This window comes from Macrotis lagotis, chromosome 6, assembly GCF_037893015.1.
Source record: "Macrotis lagotis isolate mMagLag1 chromosome 6, bilby.v1.9.chrom.fasta, whole genome shotgun sequence".
Taxonomy (NCBI): domain Eukaryota; kingdom Metazoa; phylum Chordata; class Mammalia; order Peramelemorphia; family Peramelidae; genus Macrotis; species Macrotis lagotis.
This window is the reverse complement of record NC_133663.1, coordinates 21,026,682-21,049,675: the sequence shown is the minus strand read 5'-3', so window position 1 is coordinate 21,049,675 and position 22,994 is coordinate 21,026,682. Positions and strand designations below refer to the sequence as shown.

The following is a 22,994-nucleotide window of genomic DNA, read 5'->3' as shown; positions in this document are numbered from 1 at the left end:
TTATATGGCAAGTCTTTTCAGCAGCAAGACTCAGAAGCCTTTTTCAGGTATATTTTTCCCCCTAGATGTGAGTGTTTTCAGCTCTTGGGTACATAGAAAGACATTATGCACATTTTAGAAAAGCCTAGGAGAGATTTATTCAGCATCATCCCATTTCTTGCACATCTCATAAATACAGTCTTATAAAAATATTGTGAATCTATGTGGTCCTGCTTTATGACTAATTAATTCTATATTGATAATGTTGAAAGCACATCTATGGTGAAAAAGCTGTGATGTTTTCTGGATACAAGAGGAACCCTGTAAAAATGCTGTCATCCTCACCACTGACATAGACCCCATTCCAATCTCGCCCAACTTCTAGCCAGACTTGGTCTCCGGCATTGAGCTTGAGAATGGTCAGGAAAGAGGCCTGGTCGATTTCTTGCCCATAAAGGGTTTCCCGAGACTTGGCCAACTTCTTGTTTTGTGCTATGAGGCTGACCCGAACAGGTCTGCCTCTCACAGTGAAATGGTAAGCAAAGACATAAACTCCTGGGATGCTACAGTTGAATTTACCAGTGACTGGATTGTAACCCCCCTCATCATTGTAGAGAATCTTGTCAAATTTGATAGGAATGTTGGGAGCAGGGAAAGGCTTGGATAAGCCAGCACTGAATGCTGATCTTCTGACACTAGCACAGTCCCCCTTTGAACCCTTGAATCCCCGAGAACCTTTTTTCCCAATAGTCCCTCGGATCCCTTTGCCACCAAGATTTCCCTTTGGTCCAACAGGTCCAATTAGACCAGGAGATCCTGGATCCCCCTTTTCACCTTTAATACCTGGCTCACCCTGGATCCCATGTTGGCCATCTAAACCCGAGGTACCTTGTTCTCCCACATCTCCTTTGCTGCCTTTTTCTCCCTTGCCTCCTACCTCCCCCTTTTGCCCTTTTCCTCCTCTTTCTCCAGAATCTCCACAGAATCCTTTATCTCCCATCTCCCCCTTTTCACCCTTGGCTCCAGATGCTCCATTTAAACCTGGTTGCCCCATGTCCCCACTGTCTCCTTTATCTCCCTTGGTGCCATTCTCACAAGTGTCCCCCTTGGATCCTTTTTGTCCTTTTAATCCAGTCTGCCCAATGCTCCCTTTATCGCCTTTAGGACCAAGTCCACCTGAAAGGAAAGAGAAGAAAAATGGTTGAGAACTAATAGGACTAGAAAGACTGTGTTTCCCATATGGAGCATTGTAAGAAAAACAAATAGGTTGGGGTAACTTGGATCCCATGTTAGGAATTGTTTCACCAGAGACTGGAAATACTTGTAATGGAATTTCTTTTAAAAAAATACAGAAATAGATATAGAGATGGAAACTGATGTTAAGATAGATGTGAGCATAGCTACAGACATAGAAACAGAGAGGTAGATATGGTGCATGGTGTAGAAGCAATTTATATTTAAAACTGATCTTTCATATTTTTGATTAATTTTCCTTTTGAAGGCAAAAATGCTATTATTCAATATTCTGAGGCAGTGTGGCATATAGAGAGGGGCTTTAGGATCAGGAAGACATAACTATAACATATACTAACTATGCAGTTTTAATCAAGTCACTTCACTTCTCAGTTTCTCTGAGCAACTCCGTAAAACAACTAGTTTCGAAAAAGGCTCATATTTGCTTTGTTAGAATTTGTTTCCTCTTTGAGGATATCAATGAATTGACATGATAAGAATTTATTTCAATTTAACATGACTCTATGTCTCCATGTGACATGCAAATTTGTTGTTCTTTAATGGGTTTTAGTAGTTTCTGACTCTTCATGACTCCATTTTTGGGTTGGGTTGTTTTTGTTTGGTTTTTTTGCAAAGACCCTGGAGTGTTTTACCATTTCCTTCTCCAGTTTATTCTTCAAATAAGGAAACTGAGGTAAACAGGGTTAAATAACTTACCTAGAGTCACACAACTAATAAGTGTCTGAGTTTAGATTTGAACTCAGGTCTTCCTGATACCAGGGTTGATACTCTATACTCTATCCACCCAGCTGATCATTGAGATTCATATACTACTTCTAGTCTGTGTTAATATCAGATATACATTATATATATATAATATATATGTGTATGTGTGTATATATATATATATATATATATATATATATGCATGATAAAGACAGATCCAAATAACTAGGGAAATACCTTCTCATGGGTAGGCAAAACCTATTTAACAAAAAAAAATCACAATGTGACCTAAATAATTTTATTTTATTCTGTGTCAGAGGAATCAAACTACTAACAGATTAATTTATAGAACTAGGAAAAAATTAACACAATTCATCCGAAAGTTTGGATGGTCAAGAATCTCAAGGAAATGATAAGAATAATGAGAAGAGATGAGGTTTAACAGTACCCAATCTCAAACAATATTATAAAATAGTAACAATTCAAATATTTTGATACTGGATAAAAAAATTAAATAGTTTGATCAGTGGCATAGAATAGTTAGACAATCTATAGAAGCAAATGAAAACAGTAGCCTACTTTTAATCAACCAGATTATCAAAATTATTGGGATAAGCACTCACTCTTCAATAAAAAAGAACTGGGAAAATTGGAAAGTAATTTGGAAGGAACTAGGTAAAGACCAAGAACTTACACCACATCCCATGATAAACTCCAAATGAGTATATGGCTTAGATAGAAATAGTAAAATTACAAGCAAGTTAGAAAAGCAAGGTGACAAAATGATCTTTCAGATCTATGGATAAGAGAAGAGCTCATAACAAAACAAAAGATGTGAAAGGTCAAAGAAGACAAAATGAACAATTTTTAATTAAATAATGTTAAAAAGTCTGCACAAGCAAAACCGATGTTGTTAATATGAGAAGTGAAATGTGATTGTAGGGAAAAGTTTTGCAACAAATTTTTATAATTACGAAATGATTTTAATTTATTAGAATAAAAGTTCTTAATTGATCATCTATAAAAAAATATGAACAGACAGTCTTGTAATAAAGAAATTAAGCTATCAATAGCCATGTGAAAAATGCTCCAAATCACTAATAATTAGAGAAATATAAATAAAAGTCACTCCTAGGTTCTACATCACACTTCTCAGAGTTGAGAGAAAGCAAAAATGGGCTGTGGAAATCATGGTACGTTAATGAATTGCAGATGGAATATATCCAACCATTTTGGAAAGCCATTACAAGGATATATAAACCCACCATCATGATTGTTTTGGGCATTCAAGAGTGCCACTGAGCATTTATTAAAAAGGTGGCATTATTAATAGAATGATTAATTACCCTGAAATCTCTCAAACCTTTTAACACCACAGCTCCAGAAGAAACTAAACTGTGTATATATCCTTTGACCCACATACCCCACAGGGATTAAAGAGAAAAATATAAAAATATTTTCAGCAACTCCTTTTGTAATATCAAAAGTTAGAAGCTAAAGGGATACTCACTAATTGGGGGATGACTGAACAAGTCTGAGGCATCTGGACATAATAATGGAATGCTATTGTGTATTAAAAAATGATAAAGGGAATGGAATGGTTTCAAAGAAAATTGGGAAACTTGCATAAACTGATGTAAAGTAAAGAGAACAGGACCAGGAGAAAAAAATGTATATGAAAACTAGATGATCAAAACAATTTTGAAAGATTGAAGGATTTTTATCAACCCAGTGATGAACCACAATTCCAAAGCACATCATACAACATCCATATCTCATTTGAATAAGATTGAGACCCCCTTTTATATTAACAATGCAGGAATTAGCTTTACTAAGTTATGCGTTGTTATAAAAATTTTTGTTTTTATACCCATGAGAGTGGGAGAAAAATTGATTTCTATTAAAAAAATAAAAATTGTTATTCTTTGAGACTAGGGGCTATTTCTTTTCTATCTTTGGATCCCTAATGTCTCACACAGTGACCAACACATGGTAAGAATTAATTAGTGATTGTTAAATTAAATTGAACAATAGTTTATGTCATGGAATTAGATGGAATAAATATTGGCAAGATACATTATAGTATATTTTGCTATGTTAAATATCAAATTTATAACGAATCATTGGTTAGAATGTGATGACCTGACATACCTTGTTCTCCAGGTTTCCCAGGATATCCTGGAATTCCATTTACTCCTTGCTCACCATGTTCTCCTTTGTCTCCTAAAACAGTGTCATTATTAACATGTTTTACATAAGATTTTATTTAGAAAGCAATCAATAGTCATTCATCAACTATGTTCAACTCCAAGTTATGCATATGTATATGATTTTAGAACTATTGAAAAGATTTCTACTCTAATTGAGGTCAGGTTAGGCTATTTAAAATGACGTTACACAATATGGAAGAAGACCTGGTCGTTTTAAAATGAGTTTGCATTCAATTTGTTTTATCAAAATGGAATTTTTTGAAATTTATTTCCTTCAAATGTAAGTACAAGGAAATCATTTCTACTTGTTCAAATATGTCTGTTCCTTGTATTTGAATTGTTAAAGTTCTATATAATTATCCACTTAAAAATGATAAATTTCAAAATTGTTTTTAAAAAAGGATCATTTTCCCATGTAAAATGATTCCACTAAAAAATATAACATTTGAATTGTTTATTACTTTTATTTAAAAGGGAGGGGGGGTGATGTATAAGCCTTATCATTTTTATCTTTTTAGTTTACAATTAGGTAGTGATTCCCCAAAAGTTTCAACACCTCAACTTCTCTCCAGATGTCCAGACTCAAATAGTCCCAAATTCAAACAAGCAATCAGGAAAGAAACATTTATCATATACCTGCTCTCTGCCAGACATTGCATTGTGCTAGACAATGGAGGCTTCATCTTGGTCCCCTACTAGCATTTCATAAGAAACAGATACTTCCATTCAAATACCTCTATCAATGACATCACCATTACCCAAGCTGTATTTCTTCTTGTTAGATGGAAGGCTCTTTCCTTTCTGGATCCAATTGTTTTCCAATTTCATTATCAGTCTAATTAATGTGACATAATATCTACATTTTGTAGATATCTACATTTTTTAGTTTTATTAGGGTTTTTGTTGAGGATGATATTTACTTATTTTGCATGATTTTACCCTGATCTTGGGATTCTTTAGGGTAATATAGAGAACTCTCAATTTACATAGCTGAGAGATTAAATGACTTGCCCAAAGACATACCTATAAAATATATCAATGGCAAGGTCTGAAGCTCAATCTTCCTAACACTTAAATTAGTTTTTTTATCCACTACAAAAATCGATAATATCTTAAGTAACTTTCCTTTCCATATCCATGAACACAGTCCCAATTGAAGCCCTCATAAACACTAACTTTGACAATTATAATAGCCTACAAGATGGTACCATGAATAGGGTATTAAGTCTGGAGTCAGGAAGACCTAATTTCAAATCCAGCCTTAAATACTTATGACTCTGTGATCTTGTACAAGTCATTTCACTTTTGTTTGCTTCAGTTTCCTCAGTTGTAAAATGGAGGTAATTATATGGTGCAAAGGATAGAGTGCCAGGTCTGGAATCAGAAAGACTCATCTTCATTAGCTCAAATTCAGCTTCAGACACTTACTAGGTCTATGACCTTGGACAAGTCACTTAGCCCAGTTTGCTTCTTTTTTCCTCATCTGCAAAATGAACTGGAGAAGGAAATAGCAAACCACTCCAGTACCTTTGCCAAGAAAATCCCAAATGGAGTATCAGAGCATCAGACATGACTGAAAAATGGATAAACAATGTAAAGACTAACACACTGCCTTCTGTAGGGGCTGGGGGGAGGGAAGTGAGATTAGGGGAAAAATTATAAAATTCAAAATAAAATACATTTAAAGGTTAAAAAATGAATAAACAGTAACAAAATATGGATAATAATATCTACCTCCCAAGGCTACTATGAGAATAAAATGAGATGATATTTATAATGTTGTTTATTGTTATCTGTTCTTCCTATTTCCAGATTTGCTGTCTTCCAAAGTATGCCTCATACCACTCATCTTCATAATACATCATTTTGATCATGTCACTTCCCTAATCACAGCCTTTCAATGGCTCTCCAAAAACATACAAGATGAAGTAGAAACACTTAAGTTGGCATTCAAGGTCCTATACAACTTGTTTCCAACCCACCTTTCCTGCCTTTTGTGTTCTAGGTGTTCCAATCAAAGTACACTACTCACCATTTATCATTCTCATTCTGTCACCCGCCTTGTCACCTCCATACATTTATTTGCTTACTTATGCCCTTAGCCCATAGCTGTCTACTCTTCCCTGTCATTTTTCCATCTCAATCTATGAAAATCTTTTCCATGAGCTACCTAACGCAGCATACCTTGGTATATGGGCTTCTGCTGCAGATATCACATAGTCCCTTCTTTGGACTTTCTTTGCACTTCTACTTGAATTTGCATTGAAGCTATTTGAGTAGGAAGTGCTCTACACACCATTTCGCTTTTATCTGAGCTACCCTATAGTCAAACGTACTGATCTCCATTCTCCATTTTGACTTCCTCTCTTGGGCATAGCAGAGCCAACTCAAAGTGGCATGAGAAGTCTATTGTCAAATTTCCAGTGTGAGCATTTCTATCTTGAAAATCAACACACTTTACAACTCAAGGCTTAATTTATTTATTTTTTAAATTGTCCTACACTTTAGAAAATGATGCCAAAAACATTAATAATGCAGAATAAACTTAAAATGTGAGTGCTGATTATTAAACATTTATCAGCACTCCTCTGCTTGCATTACTTGCCACTCTTCCAGTTGTCCGAGTCTTTGGGCTAGAATCCAGTCATTTGTACTAAACTAAGGCAAAGCAAGAAGTAGTTGAAGTGATAGGAAACTACAGCACAGTCATCTAACTCGTTTTCTATTTGAGACACTTCTATTTAAGCTGACTTCAAGGCAAAGAACTGGAATACTCATCCCTTTAAAAATAGACATTGGCTGAAAGAAATCTGCTTTTGATTCACCATCAAAGTACATTCTTAAAATCCTTACAACAGCCACTTTCCCTATTTTCCTCTATTTTCTTGCCTCTGCTACTTTCAAAAGTCTAGCTACCGTTTTATATGAATCACTGAGGGAGTTCATCACTCATCTTCATTTCACAAGATGTTCCGCTAACATAATTCAGCCCCCAAAGAACTCAATGTTTCTGAGGCTGAAAATCCCCCAATTGACAAGTGTGAAATAGCTATGTGTTACCTTCGCATCTTTTTACAGTAATTACTTTGCTGAATGTTCTACCACAAATGAGTCAGGCTGCTCCTGAGACACAGCGAGGGTGATATATCGATGATATTCCATCTCCTGACGTGTGACATTGAGGCGAAAAACATTTAATTTGATGGATACATGGTATTTCTACAGAGTGGCGGTGTTTGCCAGGAAATGTCTTAATGTCTTAGGGAATGTATAGTCTTCTAGTTACATCCATAAAGTAACAAAATACAAACCAGAATTTCCTCGAACCGAAAACTCTATTACAAGTCCTTTTCATTGGAGTCATAGAATATTAAAAACAACATAAGCTGCCTATCCATGAGGACCTGGGCCAGGGAGGGTCATAAGATTAGTGGCCCATAAGGGGGCAGCTATGTGGCACAGTGGATAAAACATCAGCCCTGGAATCAGGAGGACCTGAGTTTAAATCTGGCCTCAGACCCTTAATAATCACCTAGTTGTGTGACCTTGGACAAGTCATTTAACTTCATTGCCTTGCAAAAAAAAAAAGAGGACCATAGATAAGGAGTTCAAAGAAATTTCAAAAACCCTCAAATCCAACCCTCCTCATTTTACAGATGAGGAAACTGAATCCCAAGCAGATGAAATGATTTGCTCAAGGTCCAGTAGCTAATAAGCATGATATTAAGGGATTTGAACCCAAACCCTCTGATTTCAGAACTATCCCCTTTATGGTTGCTCGGGAGAGGAAGCTTGCCATCTTGTAACTTTCCATTTTAATTAATTCTCCTTGCTAAGTGCCATAAATTTTGGCTCTGTAACTTCTACTTTCAGAGTCCTCCAAAATCAGAAGCCTAAGGGTAAATCCTTTATCACTTCACCCTATTTACAGATTTGAACAATAGGGTTGTATGAGGCATGAATGAAATAATCTATATAAACTAATTCTCAAATGCCAAAGTATTCTATAAATGTCAGCCATTGTTATTATTAGAGCTAAAAGGTACCTTCACTGTCATCTAGCCCAAACCCTTCATTTATAAAATGAGGAAATTAAAACTAAGAAGTGAAGTCATTCCACCTGAAATGAGAGCCCAAAGTCACAGAGCTCCCTCCTGACACATCTCATGCTATCTGACCCTCAGAGATGATGGTCCACTTTGCATGGTTTGGGTCAAAATTTCTTAACATGGATTTCTATGGGACTTTCTCCTCTTTTTATGGCTCAGTGATGAGAAAATTATGTTATTGATAAGGAAGTTTCTATTGGAAACTTTCATCTGGGAAAATGCTCTATAAGATAAATTCTCTCCTAAATGGGTCACTCAGGTGACAAACCATATGGGTTTTTTAACAGGTAAACCAGTCATTTGTTAAAGTCTTATTTAGCTACTCAAAGCTGCCTAACTACTTTACATATTTAACTTATGAATAAATCAATCCTTTTCTTAAATGGACAATGTGTTCGCCTATGCTCATTTATTTTAACAATGCCAAAATATCAAGTGGTAGACTCCAAATTTTACCCACAAATCCAATGACTTAAGAGTACATTATATACTCACCCTTTTCACCTTTGTGGCCCTTTATACCTGGTGGCCCAACAATTCCTGGAAGACCTGGACTCCCTAAGTCACCAGTCTCTCCCTTGGGACCTGAAATATGATTTCGAACTCAACTTACACAGAAAAAGTATCCTCATAAAATCTATATTGCAAGGATAGATTTTTTTAACTGAATGCATAACTGTTGATTTCCTACCTATCAAGTCTAGGTAGTGCTGAGGCTCTGCTCTTTGATTTGAACTATTAAAGAAATTCCCTAGACAAGATTTTCACCCAATTTATAGTCTTTTGCTTCCCCAAAATGTAAATGGAGCCTAATAATATCTGTCAATGGAATTAATGAGATTGACTAATTTCTTTAAAGAAGAGACGCTTCACCACTAAGAGTTCCTTTATACCTCAGGAAAGACAATTAGGTGAGTCCATTTGGCGTGGTTCTCAGAACTGTTCGGGAAAAAATCAAGGAAGGACAAAACAGAAAAGTTTAGAACCTGTGATATCTGAGTAAACTTAGACCTCCACCTTAAAATGGGAAAGGGGATATGTCAAACCAGTAGCTTCTAAACTTCAGAATCACAACAGATTTTTTTGCACCTAGGACAAATCCCATAAATAACACCTAGAATAAATGTATCCTCAGTTGAGTGGAAGCAATGGACACTATACAATGGGGAACAGCTACCAGGACATAAGTTCAAGGCTACAGTAGCTGGAGAGACAGTGGATGAAGCAGAAAAAGGTTCACCCCAGCATACCTTTTGGTAACTTCTATGTCTATATTGCTGATTGACTGAAAGTGGCTTCAGAACTATCTAATTTTGATCCCTTCTAAATACAGAATTCTACTTACTACTTAAGACATTTCCTTATTCTATTCTATCACCTCTTAAGTGGAGGTCTCATGAGGTTCTGCTGAGATTTACCTTCTAAACCATGCTATAATATATCAGGTCTCCTTAGCTAAGACAATTAGCTAATAAATCCTGCAAATATTTCACAAGGGAAATAATCTTGCACAAATGATGGGAAGTAGACTATGTGGACTATTGGCAAATTCATTTTTTGTTCAGTCTTTTTCAAGTTGTATCCAATTCTTCATGACTTCATTTAGTATTTCCTTGGCAAAGATGCTGAAGTGGTTGTCTCTTCCTTCTCCAATTCATTTTTGTGTGTGTTTTTGTTTTTTGCAAGGCAATGGGGTTAAGTGACTTGCCCAAGGTCACACAGCTAGATAATTATTAAGTGACTGAGGTCAGATTTGAACTCAGGTCCTCCTGACTCCAGGACCGGTGCTCTCTCCACTGTGCCTCCTAGCTGGCCCCTCTCCATCTCATTTTACAGATGAGGAAACATGGCAACAGGATTAAGTGACTTGCCCAGGGTCACAAAACTAATAAGAGTCTGAGGGCAGATTTGAACTCTGGAAGATAAATATATTGTGAATATATTCACAGTTGCCCTAAATGGAATTCTATCAGACTGTGAATATTGTTACCAAAAAAACCTAAATGTTTCATCATTAACATCTGAAAGAGACTCAGAGGATAAAATACCAAATGAGAATGTTTTTAGATGAATTCTATATTGGAAAGAGATAAATGATAAGATCTATTGAAACTAATTTATTGTTATAATCCTGCATAAATTAGTCATTTATGCAATGGATAAAGTATATTCTCTGACTCAAAAAAATTAATCTACTTTTCAGAGACTCATGTAGTTGAAATTGAAATTCTGATTTTGACCCTCTGTAACTATAATCATGTAAATGTTGAAGTGGAAACCCAGTCATTAGTTAGAGTATTAGAGTCATTTGAACTTTTATATATCACCTGGAATTCTATGAAGAAATTTACTGGGCAAGGATAGAGGACCTGGAGGTGGCTAGGTGGTGCAGTGGATAGAGCACCGGCCCTGGAGTCCGGCGTACCTGAATTCAAATCCAGCCTCAGATACTTAATAATTACCTAGCTGTGTGGCATTGGGCAAGCCACTTAACCCCATTGCCTTGCAATAAATAAATAAATAAATAGATAGATAGATAAATAAATAAATAAATAAACAGACAAATAAATAAATAAATGAGAAGGATAGAGGGCCTGCCTCAGGATTTCAATAAGGTGAAAGAACTAAATCTGTTTTATTTTCATAACTTCAGTTTTCCATGCCTAATCCAATCTAATGACAAAATCCTATCTAACAAACCAAAAAGCTATCAGTCAATAGACACTCATCCCCCCTTTTTCATTAAACCAAGGCTGGAGGGATAATACAACAAAGAAGTGTTGACCTCCATTGGCTAGAGAGGGTGTTACATTGTCAGTTTTTGCTCAAATGCTCACTTATCCATAGTAATTTTTCCTTAATCCCTACCTGGTTGTTGCCCTTATTCTCTAGCCCTATAAGCCTATAACAATTTATATGATAACATAGAAATTGCTGGTTTTCTTACCCTGTCTACATATAAACCAAGTTGTTTTTGCCCGCAAAGGCCAAGTTTTACCAAAGACAGAAGTAGGACAGGGTGGCTGGGGGCTCTGATTCAGAGAACTGAATTTAAAGGATGTCGGCTTTCCTTGAAGTCTTTCAGCAGTGTAAGGAAGAATAGAATTAAACAACAAACTATAAAAAATAGTTAAAATAGAAAGCTTTTTTTAAAAAAATAACAGGTTTGTTTCTGGCTACCTTTGAGAGCACTTTTCATACTACTTTCTGGGGATAGTTTTTATGTTATTTCACCCTGGCCACAAAAAAATAAAATTCCTAAGCTCTACCAAGGCCTCCCCAGTATTTGCCAATACCTGGCCATCCAGGCTTTCCTGGTTCTCCTTTTGGTCCAGGGGCAGACAGGCAGCAGTCACAGCAATTAAAAAAGAAATCTGCCGTATCCAAAGTGAAGTTATCAAACGGGAAGAGGGTGGTCACTGGCCTGAAGGCAGAGGTCATCATAGGAGGCTCTGTGGTCATTTCGTCCATCTCAGCTGCCTCTGTGAATGGCGTTTCTTCTTTGGTAGGAGGGGCAGTGGATGACTTAAACCCTTTGGGGACTTCTTTTCCAGGAGGTTTCTTAGTAAACTTTGTTGATGGTGTGGTCTTGGCTAGTAAGCCTATTAGAGCCACAACTAAAATCATCAGATTGGCCCAAGGCCAAGAAAACATCCACATGGTTAAAGCTGTAAGGAAAAGAGAATAGAATGATCTAGCTTCCTTTCTATAGTTGGATTGCTATATGCATGCTCACATAGACGTACACACTCACAAATCTTTAGAAATGTTCAATGGAGCTCTTGTAGGTGGGTGAATTTTTTATCATAGGAGACATTTTGTTTCCATTTCCCCCCCCCACTATTACCTCTTCCAAGATATTGTTTCGACTGGGTCAGAATGTCTTGCCAAACAGCAAACACAATCTATAAGAAATGAAACACAACTTAATAACTCACAAACCCTATGGGAAAGAAAATACTTCTAACTTCCTGACTTATCTGCCTCAGATTTATTGGAATCAAATACATTCATATTATACAAAGATGAAAAGTATTGAACAGAATAGTTTATACTGGTAAACTCAATTATTTCAAAGAAAAAAGGAGCACCAGAATCTTTAAATCTCCTTGTTATAATGTATCCTGATGTGAGAGTAATCTTTTAAACTTACCAAAATGAGAAATATAAATTAAAAATATCAATACAAATGGAAAGATAAATTCTCTTCCTTCAAGTCTCTCTGAGAAGAGCAATAGGCTGAGTGATAAATCATTAAAATATGGGCTCTGGTCCTACCTCTGACATGTGACCCTGGATGAAAAACTGAACTTCTCAGAGAGCGCAGACAATTGTCAAAAACTATATTACAAACCAACTGCCAACCTGCATCAGCACAAAGGTCTGGGCATATGCTCTCACCTTCACAAATTGCAATGGCTTCATCTATAAAAATGAAGGTGTTGGATATGATAACAACTTATATTTAATAACAAATTCATGTTTAAAAATCACATTACTCACAATGCTGAGAGGTAAATGCTATTATTGTGTCCATTTTAAGGATGAGAAAAACTGAGGGTATAAGTAATTAGACTTTCCTAGGGTCACACAGCTAGTAAGTGTCTAAAATAGGAATTAAACTCCCAGTCTAACACTGTCCTCCAGAACATGGAAGTTTCTAAATGACTGGCATCCAAAGAGATTAGGGATCCTCCTAGAGGTTCACAGTTAGTGGGGTTGAAACTCATTCCTTGACTGTTTATAAATGCACTAGTCTTGGTGGTGCAGTGGAGAGAGCACCCGCCCTGGAGTCAGGAGGTTCTTCAAATCCAGCCTCAGATACTTGACGCTTACTAGCTGGGTGACCTTGGGTAAGTCACTTAACACTGACTATCTCGCATCCAGGACCATCTCCAGTCATCCTGATGCATATTTGGTCACTGGATCCAGATGGCTCTGGAGGAGAAAGTGAAACTGGTGACTTAGCACAACCCCTCCTCATTTAAACCCAGTTCATTTGCTAGTCTTGGTATCACCTCCCTGATGTCATGGTCTTCTTCAGAAATGAAGGATAAACCTCAAATTTCTTTCCAGAGCTGAATTGCAACCTTCTTGTACTAGACAACTTCTGATGAGAGAAGGCAAGGGAATGAGATATCAAGAGAAAAGATAGGAAAGATATCAATAAATCTGAAGGACTCCAAGGTTGGGATCCCAGGCTAAATGTAGACAGAAAATATAAAAATAAAGCATAATTTCTCCATCCTGACCGTAGACAACACTTCCTCCCTAACCTTGTCTGGCAATGTCCCAATGTATCCGCTCCCATGAGGCTTTGTGTGCTGAGATCTAATTTTCTTTTCTCTCTCTCTCTCTTCTTTACTTAACTGAACATATCATCTAAAAATTAGATTATCTTTAATGTGCTTTAACAGAGTTTGGTGGTGACGGTTGCTGTTGTTTGGTTTTTGGTTTTTTGTTTGTTTTTGGTGCTTCCCTCAGGTAGCAACAGAGCTAATTAAAACTCTGTTCAAAGTATTAAACTTCCATTTTTCTTCAGTTCTATTTTTTCTTATGCTTATGTTACCATTGATTAATGTATTTACCAAGGACATTTTAGCAAACTGGAAGGAGGACTTCACAATGACTCATCAGCAAAAACCAAGGATCCAAAAGTTAGATGGAAAATCTGAGACACAGACCAATCAGCCAAAGTCTCTGTTGTGTACCCTTCAAATCTAAATGGGTTCATAGCATCATAGATTTGTGGTAGAAGGGGTGTTAGAGATCATCTCATTCAATACACCCATTTTTATAATGGAAGTCCAAAGAGGTTCAATGTCTGGTCCCTAGTCATGGACCATGGACCATGGGTTCAATCTGGAGACCTCCAATTACAAACCAGGTATCCTTTCAGAGGCTTAAAGTCCATAAGAGTTTGGGGACCTGGCAAGTAGAACTACTGTGGTTTGGCCTTAGTCAAGCAAGTCAAATTTTGACTCAACAGTGTCAGGATTCTTCCTGTTAGAGCTCCCCCTCAAAGAAGCTCCATAGTCCAATGGAACACTAGGTCTGAAGTCAGGAAGACCCGGGTTCAAATCTGATCCCAGATACTTCGTAGTAATGTTACCCTGAACAAGTCCTTTACCTACTTGCTGCTTATTTCTTCAACTTTAAGGAATAGTAATAACAACTGCTTCCGAGGGTTGTGATGAGGATCACGTAGGATAGGGAACAGGGCCTGATGGAGTGATGGCGTCTGTCCTTTGTTCTTGAACAAGATGCTGTCATCAGAGGGGTTGGGGGTGGGGAGCTGTGCAAAATCACCAGCCTCACTTTGTCTTCTGGACCCATCTGGGTCCAATGGCTAAATATGGATCAGGATGACTGGAGATGGCTCTAGATGTAGGTAATCACAGTTAAGGGACCTGCCCAAGGTCACACAAGTGTCTGAGGTCAAATTTGAACTTAGGTTTTCCTGACTTTACTGAGCATCTAGCACATGGTACATGCTTAACAAAAAACCTGTTCTCTCTCTCTCTCTCCCTCACATTATCCCTTGCTTTCATAAATCAGTCACAAGATAATCGTTAGCCTGTACTTAGTATATCATGCTCACAGTTTCATTGATCATAGTTTTTGTTTCCCAAAAACTCTTTGGGGTGTTCCACCCAACTATTCCTGATACTATTTCTATTGAGTTAATACAATAAAGTAAAAAGAATGCTGACTCTGGAGTCAGAGGAGCAGAGCTCAAGTCCCACCACTGAAATGACCTGTGTGACCCTGAGTATGTCATTTAAGCTCTTTGGGCCTCAGTTTCTTCAATTTCAAAATGAAAGAGTAAATGATAGGAATAGTCTAGCTTGGACTGAGGTACATCTCTGAGATCCCTTCCAACTCTCGGTCTGTAATCCTAAACTTTGATTCAGAAGCCTAAATTGCTGAATCTTATCTTAATTTTAATCCTTTATTGAGTTTGTGGGAAGACTATTAAATTGAGAATCGAAAGACCAGGTTCTCTTTCCAATGTGTCACTAGCTCCATATATAACCCTGAAGTTGACTTCTCTCAGGCTCGGTTTCCTCATCTGTACAATGAGATAGAAGACTCACATATGGTCAAAATCTCTCTCAATTCTAGAGACTTATCATTTTATGATTCTACCCTACTTGAATGGAACTATTTTCTGTTTTTCTCTAACTTCATTTGGTTTTCTGGCTGCCATCTTTCCCCATTTCCAGGTTGGGGATCTGGGGCCAATTCTCAGATCTTCTGGCTTGTGTTTGAACTTCTGTCATAGCTTAGAGTTAAGAAACATTCTCCAGCCTCCCAGAAGTCAAGAAGTTCAGAATAACAAAAATCCTAATAAGTATCAGGTTAGAAACCCACCAAGAGTAAAACAGAAGGAAGCCTGTGTCTGAAAAGCTACCAAGAGACTAATGCATCCCAGGAAACAAGGACAGAGTTCCTTCCTCCCATCTCCGGGTTGTCATGTTATTTAATACCCCCACAAACCAAGGACAATGAATGGCATTGTAGCAGTACTGTAACTGAAGTAATTAGACAGGTAATGGTCTGTGGGGCTCATTATAGCAGAATGTCAATTAAAACATTTGCAAGGAGATTGGGCAAAGTCCTTTATTTTTAGATCTTATAAGTTACAAAGACTGAACCATGGAAAATCGAGATCACTCCCTACAAGGTAAAAGAAAAGAGTTTGCTTTATATATTTGTGGGTACATGAGTATATTTGATGACTTGCTTTATATCTCACAGAGGTTGAGAAGTCAACAATAATCATCAAGTATATTTTTAAAGTTATGAAAAATACAGAAAATGAAAAAGAGGATTTTAGGACTGCCTCCTACATTCTTTAGATATGGCCTGAGAAAGAGAAATAACTCTTATTTATATAAAATATCATTTTCAATTGATGCAAGTATCATTTATTGGTTTAGCTTCAGGTTTCCTGGGGCTCAGAAGGGAAAGAAAGAATGGAACACTTGGGTCTCCAGAAAGATCCAAATATGGACCTTTTTTGACTTCAGTGAATTTACTCTCCCAAGAAAATAAATTTTTGGTCCAATTCTGGTATTTGTAAGGTTTTTTTTTTTCAAAGAGGAAAAAACAATCTGCAAAGTTGTCCTGAGAATTCTATCATTCTGAGAGAGTACATTTCCTATCTGAAAACACACCAATAGAAAATCACAAGGCTTTCCTCATGAAACACTTCCAAAAGAGTCAAATTACAATAATGAGCTTTTGTACTAAAGAAATGATTAAACTTTTTGATCCAACACTTCAAAAATATATTTTCAAAATTGAATTATAAACCCTTTAGAGAAAGATGTAATAAGACCAAGGAATATAATGATCAGCTAATTTGTAGCATAAGAACTTGGCTTTGTCTTAAGTGGCAATTATCCATTCTAATTATTTAATAAGGAGTCACAGGCAAGGTATAGCTTAAGAAAAAAGTCCCTTTTTTGCATGAATTCAACAATCTTTCTAATTACTTTTACTCCAAGTAGATCTCAAGATAGTCACTAATCATCTAAATAAATAGTGATATCAAGAGGAAATATAATTTGTAATATTTCACTATGCCACTCAAAGGAGATTTTATCTATCCATGTAACAAAAAATATTGGTTCCAAATTAAATATTTCCTCCATATTTACCTTGTAGCTCTAATACTTAAGTGACTTGTCTTTGATAATTAGAGTAGATCTTTGTTAAATTTAATATCTGCACAAAATCAAAGACTGTAAAATAAAGTTTTAAATCATTGATTCCTCGTCATTACCCTAACCATCATCTTTGAACACTCTTCACTAAAAGAAAGGAGGGAATCCAGAATATTGTTTAACAGTAATCCACACATTAGTCACCATTTTTTTTCCAGGAGATGAACAGTATCATGAGACCTGGTTTAGCCCAAGATCTTACTGCAAAAATTCTCATGGAATATTAAGTGAAACAATGTTTGTTACCATTTCCTACCTTATAAATGTTTGCCTTATGCGCAATCCCTCATCTGGCTGGCACATTGGATAAGCCCAGCTTCATTAACAATCAGCAAGAATCTGTTTTACTTTTGGTAATTCTTTTGCCCATAACCAAAAGGAGAGGAGTGCCCTATAGAGGGGAGTTAAGGGGATTGGTGAATATTTTCTGAAAGTTAAGTCAAAGGGGCCTTGAAACCTGAGGAAATGCAAATGCCTAGGGACAGGTGAAGACTTAGCTCTTTGCTTGCCCTGAGACTGGCTGCTTTCCAAACAGCTCCTTTGTGACCTTAAGATACAGAAAGGATTATCCTTCAATGCCATGCTCTGAGGCCACGGAGACAAAATCCTCAACAACACAGTCTGTTTCAAAATGGTTTTAGTCTATATTTGTTTCTAATGTCAATAACTGTTTATTGTTTTGTTATCGGTCCATAGACCAAAAGAGTATTTATTTAGTTAATCCCCATTATAATGGACCCATTTCTGGTATCCTTGGGGATAAGAAAGATTCTTCCAATCCTTAAAACCCAAGGGTCTTCAAAGTCAAATGATAGCTTCCTTCTTCAATGGATCTCATCAATGTGGACATTCATTATTTCATAGAATCTTTGATCTCCTGAAAGGGGCAAATCTGAAAATCATACAGACCAACGCCTTCAATTTGCAGAGAAGGAAAAATGAGGACGAGTGAGGGAAGAAACTCCAAGGTCACCCCTAGGATCACCCATAGATCTAGAGCTGGACTCTCCAAAATCATCTCACACAGCTGCCTTATTTTGCAGAAGAGGAAACTGAGGTCCAAGGTAGTTCTATGACTGATCCAAGATCCTAGAATTAATAAACATCAGAAATAAGATTTAAACTTAGATCCTCTGACTCCAGAGCCAAGACTTCATCCATTGGTAGATGTTTAAAGCAATCTACGCATGATTATTCTGTGTAATTCTTATCCATTGCTTTTTCCCCCATTAATCTTACAAAGTTCATTCAACACATTCCAAGGTGTTTCTCTAGATCTTTTAATTTTTTACATTTTGGGGGTATCACTGAAATGATTGAACTGTTACTGATTCTAAAAAACAGTCTTCATTGATTATATTTCTAAAAAATGCTTTTTCCTCTTCACTGGTAAACTCTATTGCAAACCACCAAGCAAGGAAAGGGATTGCAACATTTGTGATAACCAGGCCCAGTTTTTAGGATGGCTTAATTACTCGATTCAGTGTTTAACATTTTTGGTCCAAGCCCTTCACCAAAGACATCCTCCAGTGCTTAATCTTAGTAAGTCAGTAACCTTAGATTTCCAAAAGGACCAGGCCAACAAAGCATGTTATTATCATTATTATTATTCAGTCATTTCATTTTTGTTCAACTCTACATGACTAAATTTAGAGTTTTCTTGCCAAGATAACAGAGTACTTTGTCTTTTCCTTCTCTAATTCATTTTAGAGATGAGAAAACTGAGACAACCAAGAGTAGGTGAATTGCCCAGGGTCACACAGTAAGTGTCTAAGGCTGGATTTGGGATCATGAAGATGAGTCTTCCTAATTCTGAGATCAGTGCTCTATCTACTGAATACCCAACTGCCTCCAAAGAACGGCCTCCTGGAATGGAAAGTCTTCAAGATTATGTGGGTGACAATGTGTGTACCTTTTGATCCAGCAATACCACTCCTGGGCCTATACCCTGAAGAGATGATGAAAAAGGGTAAAAACATCACTTGTGCAAAAATATTCATAGCAACCCTGTTTGATGTGGCAAAGAATTGGAAATTAAGTAAATGTCCTTCAATTGGGGAATGGCTTAGGAAACTATGTCATGTCATATGTATGTCATGGAACACTATTGTTCTATTAGAAACCAGGAGGGATGGGAATTCAGGGAAACCTGGAAGGATTTACATGAACTGATGCTGAGTGAGATGAGCAGAACCAGAAAAACATTGTACACCCTAACAGCAACATGGGGGTGATGATCAACCTTGATGGACTTGCTCATTCCATCAGTGCAATAATCAGGGACAATTTAGGACTGTCTGCAATGGAGAATACCATCTGTATCCAGAGAAAAAACTGTGGAGTTTGAACAAAGACTAGGGACTATTACCTTTAATTTAGAAAAAACCTGATATCTTATTGTGTGATCTTGATATCTCTTTTACTTTGTGTTTCTTCCTTAAGGATATGATTGCTCTCTCATCACATTCAATTTGGATCATTGTATGCAATGGAAACCATGTAACTGGCAAATTGCCTTCTATAGGGGGTGGGGAGAGGGAAGTAAGATTAGAGGGAAAATTGTAAAACTCAAAATAAATAAAGTTTTTTAAAAGCAAAGAGTATATGGGTGTCTATCTAACTGACCTAAACGTAGAGACATCACCAAAAATTTGGCCATTATCTGGGTATTTTTAACAAAAATAGTGTCTCAGGAAGCTCACTAAATGATGAGTGAAGAGTATATGATAGGAATAGTATAACTAATAAAATCATAGCTCCTTGAAATGTTGAAGTAAAAAATATGCAAAATTTAGGATCAGTCTAGCAAAGAAATTGACATATAAATAGATTTCTATATAGCTTTAAGTTCTTATATAATTTAAAGTAATATATGCTACATGCATAAAAGAAGGTTTAACAGAGTTCTGAGTAAGTCCCAAGGGGGAAAGTCAGTAGTATTAAAAAAAATAATTAAAAATATTTTTTTCAAAAGAATAATTAAGATTTGAACACGTAAGGAGGAAGAGAAAGGGCATTATAGACAGAGGGAAGATAAGGAGATAGAAAATTATGGAATACATGTAGCTGACAAGTTGTCATTTCAGAGAAGGCAGAAAGAATAAACATTTATACATGGAGCTAAGCATTATACAAATAAAAATAATAGTTTACATTTATAAAATGTCTATTATTTGCCATGCACATAATTATGATCTCATTTGATCCTTACAATTCTAGGAATAGGTATTATTATTATTGCTATTATTACTGCCATTTTACATTTGAATAAATGAGGCAACTAGAAGGTAAGTGAATCACCTAGAGTTACATAGCTAGGAAGTGACTTTGGTCACATTTTAACTTAGTATCCCTGACTCCAAACCCAGAACTCTATATGTTTCACTGTTCCAGCAGGAGTATAGAGAAAATCAAGAGTTTTATCATATTATGATATTCTTTGAATACCAAACAATAAATGGGAAATTTATGTGATAATAGGAAGCTACTAAAGATTTTTTTTAACAGTGACATGATAAAACAGATTTATAAGAAAATTAGTCTGGAAGAAATGTAAAGAACATATTAGAGTGACATGGGAGCAGAAGGAAGATATTTTTCAGAGGTCAAGAGGAAAGGTGGTTTGAGATTTTTGTACCTAGAAAAATACTATATATATATACTATATATACTATAAAAATATTTATATACTATTTATTTATTTAATATGTATATACTATTAAAAATATTTATTGAATTGAATTGAGTTGAAAAGGTAATTACATTCAAATGATGAAATAAAATAAAATTTATTATAAACTTTGTCAAGAGTGTTACAATTCAGAATAAATGGGGGAAAGGGAACGGAATAGAGTAAAATACACTTGGGAATTGTAACTGTGGGGGCAGCTAGGTGGCACAGTGGATAGAGCACCAGCCCTGGTGTCAGGAGTACCTGAGTTCAAATCCAGCCTCAGACACTGAATAATTACCTAGCTGTGTGGCCTTGGGCAAGCCATTTAACCCCATTGCCTTGCAAAAACCTATTTAAAAAAAAGGAAGGAATTGTAAGTGTGAAAAAAAAATTTTGAAGCAAGCTTCTCTGATAAAGGTCTCATTTCTCAAACATAGAGATTTGAGTCAAATTTATAAAAATAAGTGCCATTATCCTATTGATAATTAAAAATATGAACAGTTTTTAGATGAAATCATCAATCTCTGTAGCTATATTTTAAAAAACTGTTCTAACTCACTATAGATTAAAGAAATGCAAATTAGAAAGGCAATGGTATGAATTTATAACTATTAGATTGACTAATAGAACAGAAAAGGAAAATGGGACATTAATGCATTGCTGGTGGAGTTGTGATCTGATTCAACCACTTTGTAGTAATTTGGAAGTACCCTCAAAGAACTGTAAAATTATGCATACCCTTTGATCTAGCAATGCCACTACTTGGTCTGTTTTCCAAAAGAGATGAAAAACAAAAAGGAAAAAGGACCTATATGATTTATAGCAGCTCTTTTCTGGTGGCAAGGAAGTGGAAACTAATGGCTGAACAAATTATGATTTATGATTTTGATGGAATGCTATTCTGCTAAGAAATGATGAAGAGCAGAAATCTGGAAAGATTTACATGAGCTGATACAAAGGGAAATGTACTGTGTACAAAGTAACAGCACTATTGTAGGATGATCAGCTGTGAATGATGTAACTTTTCTCAGCAGTTCTGTAACCCAAATCAACTTTGAAGGATTTTGATAAACAATGTTATCCATTCCCAGAGAAATAGTTGATGGTAGATGACTACAGAATAAAATACATATTTTTTTATTTTCTTTTTCTTGAGTTTCTTTTGGGGGTAGGTGTCTTTGTTTTCTTTCATAACACTACTATTATGGAAATGTTTTAGACAGTTGCATATTTATAACCTGTATCAAATTGCTTTTTTTTCCTCAATGACAGAGAGTAAAGAGGGAGGGTGAGAATTTGGAACTCAAATTTTTAAAAAATGAATGTTAAAAATTATTTCACATATAACTGCTATAAAATTAAATATTAAAATTTTGAAATAGGAAAAAGAATGTTACTTATTCAACATATTTGTTGATGGTGGCAGAATAGAGTATAAATGATGAGTTCCTCTTCTTTGAAGGTTTTTCAAGTGGAGACTGAATAAGCATTTGTAAGAGATGCCATAGATTCTTGGTTTTGCTTGACTTAGACTAGATGATCACTCTGGTCCACTATAATTCTGAAATTCAGTGATTTTATAATTCTGTAACACATATTGTCACTAGATTATTACAAAGAACTTTGTATTTCTCGAAAAAAATAATTATATGAGGTTTGGATTCATTTACTCCATTTGTTCTGCATGTCTATCTCTATCTAACACATATAATATTCAATCACAAACTGATTTAGATCATGGCAAAAAATTTAGCATCAGAGCTTTCTAAGTCATCTGAGGAAACTGGAGATATCAAATGGACAAGAATGCTGTTTATGAAACAAAAGCAGCCTGAATAACAAAACTTGATCAACATAATGAAGAAACTAATCCAGGATTGGGATGGCGTAGGTGAAAGAAGTGTTATCATTTTCTGAGACGCAATCAGAACCATGAACAGCATTTGTGACAAAGCTGGGAGTAGATAGATGACAAGGGAACCCCAGAATTGAAACTTTATTTCTTAGTTTTTGTGATATATTTTATATCCTTTCATTGCTCAAAATGTTCCTACACTTTCAAGAGATTCATCCCACAATAATATTTCACTACATCCAGGTACCACAATTTGTCTAATCATTTTCTAATCAATAGATATCTGAGTTTTTTTCACTTTTTAACCTTGAAAAATTCTACTATTAATAGTTTGACATACAATACCTTTGTTTTCCTTGGGCTATATGCTTAGAAGTGAGATTCAAAAGATATGGACAGTTTAGTCAATTCTTTAGCAAAATCATTTTCCAAAGTGGATAAACTAATTCACAACTCCACAACAGTATGTTATCATCT

At 35.9% G+C, this 22,994-nt stretch overlaps 1 protein-coding gene across 1 annotated transcript; it reads right to left on the bottom strand.

Moving 5' to 3' along the window:
* Positions 1–256: 256 nt before the first annotated feature.
* Positions 257–11,917, bottom strand: OTOL1 (otolin 1). Its single transcript, XM_074192514.1, has 4 exons — positions 11,554–11,917; positions 8,753–8,842; positions 4,090–4,161; positions 257–1,155 (listed from the first exon to the last, which is right to left on the bottom strand). Exons 1-4 carry the CDS (start codon positions 11,915–11,917, stop codon positions 257–259), a joined length of 1,425 nt encoding a protein of 474 aa, XP_074048615.1.
* Between the last annotated feature and the right edge of the window lie 11,077 nt (positions 11,918–22,994).

Excerpts from the sequence above, each read along its gene's own strand:
- OTOL1 (XM_074192514.1), bottom strand. The coding sequence starts at position 11,917 with ATGTGGATGTTTTCTTGGCCTTGGGCCAATCTGATGATTTTAGTTGTG. Across the intron at positions 8,843-11,553 it reads AGGAAAGCCTGGATGGCCAG|GTCCCAAGGGAGAGACTGGT; the intron begins GTATTGGCAAAT and ends ATCATATTTCAG. Across the intron at positions 1,156-4,089 it reads TGGGAAACCTGGAGAACAAG|GTGGACTTGGTCCTAAAGGC; the intron begins GTATGTCAGGTC and ends CTTTCCTTTCAG.